Source organism: Pleuronectes platessa, chromosome 6, assembly GCF_947347685.1.
Source record: "Pleuronectes platessa chromosome 6, fPlePla1.1, whole genome shotgun sequence".
Classification (NCBI taxonomy): domain Eukaryota; kingdom Metazoa; phylum Chordata; class Actinopteri; order Pleuronectiformes; family Pleuronectidae; genus Pleuronectes; species Pleuronectes platessa.
The window spans coordinates 1,737,524-1,746,699 of record NC_070631.1 but is presented as its reverse complement, the minus strand read 5'-3'; the positions used below and the strand labels follow the sequence as shown (position 1 = coordinate 1,746,699).

Sequence of the window (9,176 nt, the reverse complement as noted above, 5' to 3'; positions counted from 1 at the left end):
AGAGGAAAGAAAGAGAGTAAAAATCAATTTAAGTGGTTCAGAAGAAAGAGACTAGGAAAGATAAATGGAGGAAGAAGGGAAAGGAGGAATACAAATAGTGAATGGAGATGAAGAGGAAAGACAAGGAAAAGATCAAAGACATGTCGGCGACACTTCCTGTGGAGATTTTGTAGTTTGACTCAAATCATCACTGAACAGGAGCCTGAGGGCCCGGGGGGGGGGGGGCCAGAGAGTCAATCACACCGCTGAAGTATACCCACAATGCACTTCTGCTGTTGTGCGTTGTTTGGTTTTCCAGGTTGTTCTGTAATTTTATAAAACTTTGAATGAAGTTTTTGAACTTTGTTAACGTTTGTACATACAGATAAGACTTGACTTGAAATGAAGAGAAGAATATAAATTGATTCACAGATGCTTTTTTCTTAATGTTTATGCAAGTGTGTTATCCATTTAATTTCATAGTGGTGTTAAAAAGTTTCCTGATGTAAATTTTAAACAGATTTTATTTACTCGTTAGTTTGACTCTTGACTTTCAGCTGAAGTTTAAATCAGACATGTTTCTTCTTTCTTCTGTTTTTCTTGTGGATTTTAACAAATTCATTTCATATTTTCTTGCAGTGAAAGATCATTTTTCTGTTAACGATCAGTTCTGTTAGAGTTCATCTGCAGCAGCATCATGTCACTGGTGTGAAACTCAGATGAAAGTCAACAGTAGATTCTCTGTGTGGGTCCGAACTGAAGGATCCGTGTTCAGACGTGTGTTTTGATTTCACCACTGTTGAATGATGTGTTGAACTTCCTGACACACGTGTGGAGGAAAACATTTCTTAGACTTTAATATGAACATTCATCCTCATCACTGACGGACCATGAAGTGAAAAGCCTTTTTTTGTCTCTTGTTGTTTTTTCTACTCGACGTAAGAAACTCAGTGTCTGTTCCACGTGTTTTTTCTTTTTCTAAATGTTTGATATTTTTCTATTCTTTCTGAGAGAGATGATTTTTATTAGTTTATTCTCGACAGCTGACAATTCACTGGTGTTATTGTCTGAAATTCTGGTCCCATCAGACTTATGGTTTTTCTTTCCAGCAGTTTGAACAGTTTTTAACAGTTAAGGGCTTTTCATTTTGACGTCTGGATAAATCCTCAGATGTGGAGACGTGTTCGGCTGAGACGCAGCTCCGTCTGAAACCTTCTTTACCTCAAATAAAGACAGAGAACAAGCGGCACGTTGTCTCCTTTCAACCAACAGTAGCTTTGTTCCATCTGTAAAACACTAAACCACAATTTCTTCATGAATCAATTGATCAGACGATGTAACAATAAGTGGCCTGAACAGAATGAAACAAAAAGAAACACCAAAGGCAGGAAAACAAAGACTGATGAAAAAGTGTAAAGATAAAATGATAAAAAAAAGTTATAAAAGATGTGAGAAGAATACAAATAAAACAATGCTTAGACACTAAAGAGGAGTTCATAAAAACCAGAGATTAAACGAGTATCAACTCAGACTCAAACACTGAGAAAATAAATAAGTAAATAACTGAATATTTAAAGAAGATCTGAAAACATTCTAAGACGAGGAAATAATCAAATGGGTAAATTAAATAAAATTAAAGACAAAAAAGGAAGGTGTGGAGTTTTCCTTTAAATATATTTTCTCAGTAGAAGAAAAACAGACAATGAGGAACTGAGGCAGAACAACTGAACTGCAGGAGTTTAATTAGCAAGGTTCAACATCTGGACAGATTCGACACATCTGTGTGTGTGTGTGTGTGTTTGTGTGTGTGTGTGTGTGTGTTTTTGTTTTTCTGCCTGAGGCTCTGATCCACGTCACAGAGTCTGCTATGTAAACTCAATTTTATATAACCGAGTTGTTCTGTTTTTTATCAGATACAACAAAACAAACGACAAAATCTCTTAGTCAATATAAAACTTTATTTAAATCAGTTTGATAATGTTCCCTCTGCCTGTGCTGCCTGCATAACAATTCACTCTAACAGTTTACAACATTTTACAAATACTAAAATTACTAAATAAAGCTCACATAAGAATATAAGCTCTGTGAATGGGGAATGTATGGAGGGTTCCTTCCGACCGCCGGGGCAGGAACAGGTGACTGTGGTGAAGTGTGTTGCTGGAGGTTCAGCGTGGTTCATCAATTCATAATAACCTGGCCTGTATGAGCACAAACAGAAACTCTCTTAACAACACTGGTTTGTTGTGTGATTGTCTAACACAAAAATACTCTGCCACATCACATAATAAATATAATACTGATATTTCACGAATCCACAGACAAATCCATGTAAACAATAAAGATGTGAAAGTTGTGTACTTCACAGCAGTGAGTCAGTGCCCTGCGGCTAACAGCACGTTAATGAGCTGACGAAGCAACAACACACTGGAACAATGGAGTCGATACATCAATGCTAACGCTAACAGGAAGAGCTAACTCACCAATTCACCCAGTTTTCCTCCCAGAGGAAATCACTTCCAACAGGAAGGACTCTGTGAGTCAGTGGGAGACACACTCAGTTCCCTCATGTGTCAAACTGGTTGAAATGAGATGTTGGTGTTAGCTCCTCCCCCTGAGTTCCTCCCTTCACCTGAGTGATGAGCTTCACCTGCTGCAGGAACTCATTCTATCGAGAGATTTCAACACACAGGAAAACATCTGTACACATCTGCATTTCTTAAATTACAAGCTGGGTTACGTCCCTGCTCTCGTCTGTGCATGTTGTTTCATGTGATGGTGAAATGTGTCCTCTGGTGTTGATTGTGCTCAAATGACTCAGGACTAATTTCACCCAATAACGTTATTAGTCTTAAGTCTAAAGTCTTTTATTTTTCCTGATATGATGTTCTGCTATAAAAACACTGCATAAGAAACATTATCTTATTTATATTCTTAAATATTCAAGATGCTCGACAAAGTTATTCTTTATAAACCTAAATGATTTTCATTAAACAAAAGTTCTTCAATTAACTTTTACTGTAACTGACTCTGACGGCAGCTACAAAACTCTTCACAACTATTTTGTATGTTATTATTAGAGCCTGAACACCGACTGTGCGCTTTTGTTACAGTTTTTTCCGTTTTACACGTTGCGTATTTTTACAACCTCCTCTGAGAGCTTTTATCAGAACAACTTCAAGTTTGGTGAGTATCATCTTAACAAGATCGCAATGAGACTTGTCATTAAAGGAGCCTTCTTCATGCAGGATTTCAAGACTCATCCACATCTCCAGCTTGATCCTGTAGAGCAAAGTCTAGGTCCTCAGCATCAGACTCGGAATCAAGTCCAAGATTTTCCTCCTCATCTTCCTCATCCTCTCTTTCATTCAGCATCTTTACGAACATTAAACAGTAATTCTGAAATGATTGTAACCAGTCGTACTAACACTCTGGATATAGAACATCTGTACATATGTCTGGTTCACAGTAGTAATAGATTGTAAAATAAGACATACTTGCGTCTGATGTGTGGAATGGATGTCAGGTGTTCTGTAATGAACACACACTGTTTGGGTCATTGTTGACCCATGTGTGGAAAAGTGATGCAGGAATACCAAATTTAAATTTGTTTACAAAGTAAGAAACGAAAAAGGAAAATAATGATTTGCGTTAATCAAAACAAGATATTTAATGAATACTTAAAATATTAAATGATGAAATACATTTATTTAAAACATTTAGCAAAGAAACACTTTTGTATGAAATCGTCCTTGTTGCTTTGATGTGGTCATAGATTCCTTTGATGTCTTATGTAAAATATTTATAGATCTAAAGAGAAACAAGAGGGTCTTTTACCTGAAATGTCTTCTCTTGATGGCGTTGACAATAATGCGTCATTAGTGGGCGTGGTCCCGAGATCGCAAGTTATTATCGTCCTGTAACCTTCACGAAACCAAAAAAATAAATAGAATAAACCTTTGTAAACCTTTGATTCATATGGATTTGAACTTTTAGATAATTAACAGATTTCTAAATTTAGTGAAAAACAAAACTATGTATGACGTCATGTATATGCATACATGACGTCATACCTACATGTACGATATTCTAGTTAAGTCTCATATAACGACACTATGTATGCTTCTATATGTATAATGATTGTTTACATTTATGACACTACATGTATTCGACATGAGTGATGAAGCATGATGGTTGTTTACATGTTTGAAACTATATAATTTATACATGTATGATGACAGTCGTGTGTTGAATCAGCTGTTGTATGTTATTAACACTCTGATCTCCTCAGTGTTTATATGTTTCATGTGTGAGCAGCTGAAGATTCTGATGAATTAGAAATAAATAAATAAAAATGACGCTGCGGTAACCGCCTCCCTCGTCTCTCCCCTCTCCTCCTCCTCCTCCTCCTCCTCCTCCCTCCTGCTCCTCCCTCCATCTCCTCTCGAGCGGCGGCAGGATGGACGTGGTAAATCAGGTACAAACACGATCTATCCTCTTTACATATGATTCTTCTTCACATCGTCTCATCTGTGTGCGTGTGTCGTGCTCGTTGTGTGTTCGTGTCGTGATGCGGGGCGGCCCGCGGGGGGTTGTGACGGTTTCCCGGGGAAGCGTCTGTGTGTCGGGCCGCAGCATCACGAAGAGGAGAGAGAGGATGAGGAGAGCCGAAACCAGAGAAACCAGAGAAACCAGAGAAACCAGAGGAACCAGTCTGATCCCTGTGGTTTCACTGGTGATGCTGGTGAAGCAGAAGAGACGCTGCAGCTGTTTGGGTCGGTTTCATTCTGACTGCCTCATGAACCGGATTCATGTTTTCACACCGAGCCGCTTTATTAGCGGGTTTATTTCTGGGTGTTTTCTGCGGGTCTGATCAGCTGGTGGGCCTTTAGCCCTGCGCTGAGTCTGCAGGACTGCTCCAATAAAAACACTGTGTGCGTGCGCGCGTGTGTGCGTATGCGTGTGTGTGTGTGTTTAAAATGGCAGCCGTAGAGGGAGGAAGAGGAGGATTTCCTCTCTGCTGTTGATGAGGATGAAATGATGATGGTGATGATGAAGATGAAGATGGTGATGATGATGATGATGATGATGATGATGATGATGATGATGATGGTGGTGATGATGATAATGATGATGATGATGATGATGATGATGATGGTGATGATGAAGATGAAGATGATGAAGATGATGGTGATGGTGATAGTGATGGTGATGATGATAATGATGATGAAGATGAAGATGAGGATGAGGATGAGGATAATGATGGTAATGGTCATGAGGAAGATGAAGAAGATGATGGTGATGAGGTAGATGATGATGATGATGATGATGATGATGATGATGATAATGATGGTGATGGTGATGATGAAGATGAAGATGATGATGGTGATGATGATGATGATGATGTTGATGATGATGATGGTAATGATATTGGTGATGATGACGACGATGATGATGATGAGGATGGTGACAGTGATGGTGATGATGAAGATGATGATGAGGATGAGGATGAGGATGGTGACAGTGATGATGAAGAGGATGATGATGATGATGATGATGATGATGATGATGATGATGGTGATGGTGAAGGTGATGATGATGAAGATGATGATGATGATGATGATGATGATAATGATGATGATGGTGATGAAGGAGATGATGATGATGATGATGATGATGGTGTGTGTCCTCAGATGGTGGCCCAGGGTCAGTTCAGGGTGCTGAAGGTTCCTCTTGGTTTCATTAAGATCTTACAATGGGTGAGTTCTCATAATCTTTCTAATTAAACTCAAAATAATCACATTTCTCTTTTCTGAAAACACTTCAAAAAATCTAATTGTTCTCAATCTCCCCCTCCCCCTCCATCTCCTTCTCCTCCTCCTCCTCCACCTCCTTCTCCTCCTCCCCCTCCTCCCCCAGTTCTTTGCCATCTTTGCCTTCTCCACCTGTGGCAGTTATTCCGGGATGTTCCGGATGTCGGTGGAGTGTAAGAACCGGACGGAGAGCAACCTGAGTATCGAGGTGGAGTTTGAGTATCCGTTCAGGTCAGTTCATCACATGTCCCCCCCACTGTGACCTGTCACATGATGCAGAGCGTGAGCGTCACAGTGAACACACACAGAGATTCAAACCAACGATGTGAGAAGCTGGTGATGTCATTAATTGCTCTGTGGTGAAGTGCTGAGCTTAGTGACTCTTATGATTGATCGACTTGACAGAACTCAGGTCCAACCCTGCAGGGTTCTAATGTTCTTCCTCTTTCAGACTTCACCTGGTGCGTTTCTTTGCCCCAACCTGCAAGGGCGGAGCCGCGGATCCCTTCTTCCTGGTTGGCGACTACTCTTCCTCCGCCGAATTCTTTGTCACCATCGGCGTCTTCGCTTTCCTCTACTCCATGGCCGCTCTCAGCATCTACGTCTTCTTTTTCGAAAAGTACAAGGAGAACAACAAAGGCCCGCTGATCGTAAGTTCACCCACATGACCACCCACCCAGTGACAGGTGAGCTGTGGGAGGAGTCACTCACTACCTCTGTGTTTCAGGACCTGGGAATGACCGGAGTGTTTGCCTTCATGTGGCTGGTGAGCTCGGCGGCCTGGGCCAAAGGTCTGTCCGACGTGAAGACAGCGACCAATCCAAACGAAGTGCTCACTCTGATCCCGGCCTGCGAGGACGAGGGGAACACCTGCCGTGAAGTTCATGACCCGGTCATGTCTGGACTCAACACCTCTGTGGTAAGACTGGTGGAGGGATCGAGCTTCATGTCAGAGATGGTTATTGTCTGGAACTGTTGGAAAGTTTCAGTAAACCGAGAAATATCAATGTGTTTTTCTACAATAAAGAAGCAAAGTTCTTATTTATTAAAAGAAAAAAGACAAATACTGTCCAGACCTCTCGATTCCATGGTGACAGCATCATGTTTTTATGAGTTGCTGCATCATTTCTTCTAATGAAATGTTGGTTTAAATCAGAGATACTACGTTACCCATCATTCATTTCAGACAAGTGTCCAATGAGAAACCTTCGTCCTCTTATGCTCCAGGCTTTTGGATTCATCAACCTGGTTCTGTGGGCCGGAAACCTCTGGTTCGTCTTCAAGGAGACGGGCATCATCGCTCCCTTCATGCGGCCTCCTCCTCCTCAGGAAAAAGCTGCTGCACCAGAAGCCTATGGCCAGCAGGGGGCATACGAACCAGACCCGTACGCCAGCAACCAGGGAGGATACCAACCCGACTACAACCAGCAGGTACACAACCAAGTGATAATCTGTTCTGCCACTAATACACAACTGTAGTACTCTGAGTAAATGTACTCTTAACAATGTCATGCATTACTCAGAGTTTAATGTACTGCAGTGCTCTAAATTATGTACTGCCATCTTGTGTTGTGTCTATGTGTCATGTTGTGTCCTGCTGTGTCTTCTCCAGGATGCAGAGTACGGTCAGGGTTACGTCCAGCAGGGGGCGCCCACCTCCTTCTCTAACCAGATGTGAAGTGACAGGCAGCAGGTGAGTCCCCAACAGAGATTCATCCGCTTCTGAAAATAGTCCCCAATAAACACTCCTTATATTTCCTCCTGTTGTTTTTGTTTATGTTTGTTTTTCTTCCACAGGAGACATCGGAGTGAACAAAGAGTGGGGTCGCCTGCAACCTACCCACAATGCAACACTCCTGTCTGTCTGCAATGTTAAGGGGCGTGGTGAGGGAGGGGGAGGGGTGGGAGGTTGGGGGTGGGGGACTTTAGATGTTCAATATAATGATCAAAACGAGAGTTATAAATAACAAATCCACAACTTGAAAAAAGCACGTCGACAACAACAAGAAGCTTCGGATCATGTGGCCGAGTTAAATTCATATTACGGAGTCTGTGAAGAGAATGTATGTTTGTGTTGTATAGATATCACTTTGAAAAGATATATAATATAGACTCAACTGTTTGTTCATGTTTCCTATTGAACCCGAGGATCTGCTCCGCCCCCTGCCTTGTATGCTTCGCCCCAACATCGACAAACCAGATCCACATCGGCCAATCACGAAGCTGTTCAGAATGGGTTCACACTGAGCTGATCCAAACCAGATTCAAACCAGAGTTGAACCTGAATGAGAACCAGTTCAAGCATCACCTCCCAGCTGTTTGCTGTTTGTCTTGCTGCATGTAACTATCAACACAGGAAGTGATGTTGTTCTGGAAAAGCAGTAAACTCAGTTTGGACTTCAGCTTCGAGGTGACTCCGAGTAAAATATGGATCCAACATGGCTGCTCATCGCTCCAGTTTCCACAGTTTGTGTGTTTGAGTTATGGGCTCAGCTGGAGCTTCGTTCTGCTGTTACATTCCTGCCGCTGTTCTCAGATCAGATTATCTCCGATCATCTGTGAGGACGCAGAGCTGCAGAAACACCCGTCTGAAATATTTTCACTCAGCCCACGACTCGACTGGTTTTCACTGCACTTTGTGTCCCTGCAGCAGGAAAATCAGAATCACAGAATGTTCCAGAGATTTAAACGTTCGTGATAACCACATGTGCTCATGTGACTGTGGCCATTGTGGAGGCGACTTGTTCAGCATGGTCACGTGACATCGTAGAGATCTGCTAATAAAATGTGAAGTTCGTAAACTAAAGTTTGAATCAGTACAAACACAACAACGGAAGTGTTTCACAAACCAAATCCAGAAAAAAACGTCTGTAAATATTGGTTTATGTTAGATTATTTTAGCTAGCTAGCCTGTTTAGGAGCTGCTAACTCTACTTCTGCGAAAAGCGCTAATAAACGTCACAGTTTTCAGACGGCTGTTTCTGTCAGTGGACGGACGCCATGTTTGTCTTCCCCGCGGCTCTTAGCCAATCAGCAGAAGCCGTGAGTTGTTTTTGTAAAAGTCTGAAAAAAGGATAAAAAACATGAGGCTTCTTCTTTGGTTGTTTTTTCTGAACGTGAAGCTGTTTTAGCGTCGGTATCTTCCTCCGCATGGTGACGTGTTTCCTGTGTAGTTCAGTGACTGATGGTCGGCGTGATTCCACTTCCTGTTCCCTGTACAGGTGTGTGTGTGTGTGTGTGTGTGTGTGAGTGTGTGTGTTTGTTCTACCTGTCCATATATTTTCTATCACTCACTTTCTTTTTCTTTCCTTCGTCTCTTCATCTTTTTATTTCTTTATTTTCTTTCAAGTCTTCCACTTTTCTTCTTCTCTTTTTTCATTATTTCCT

General features: G+C 41.6%; 1 protein-coding gene across 1 annotated transcript; it reads left to right on the top strand.

The window, feature by feature from the left end:
* Nucleotides 1-4,435: 4,435 nt before the first annotated feature.
* sypa (synaptophysin a) lies at nucleotides 4,436-7,476 on the top strand. Its single transcript, XM_053425254.1, has 7 exons — nucleotides 4,436-4,453; nucleotides 5,670-5,735; nucleotides 5,896-6,020; nucleotides 6,241-6,439; nucleotides 6,517-6,708; nucleotides 7,017-7,220; nucleotides 7,402-7,476. Exons 1-7 carry the CDS (start codon nucleotides 4,436-4,438, stop codon nucleotides 7,465-7,467), a joined length of 870 nt encoding a protein of 289 aa, XP_053281229.1. The 3' UTR covers nucleotides 7,468-7,476.
* Nucleotides 7,477-9,176: the final 1,700 nt, after the last annotated feature.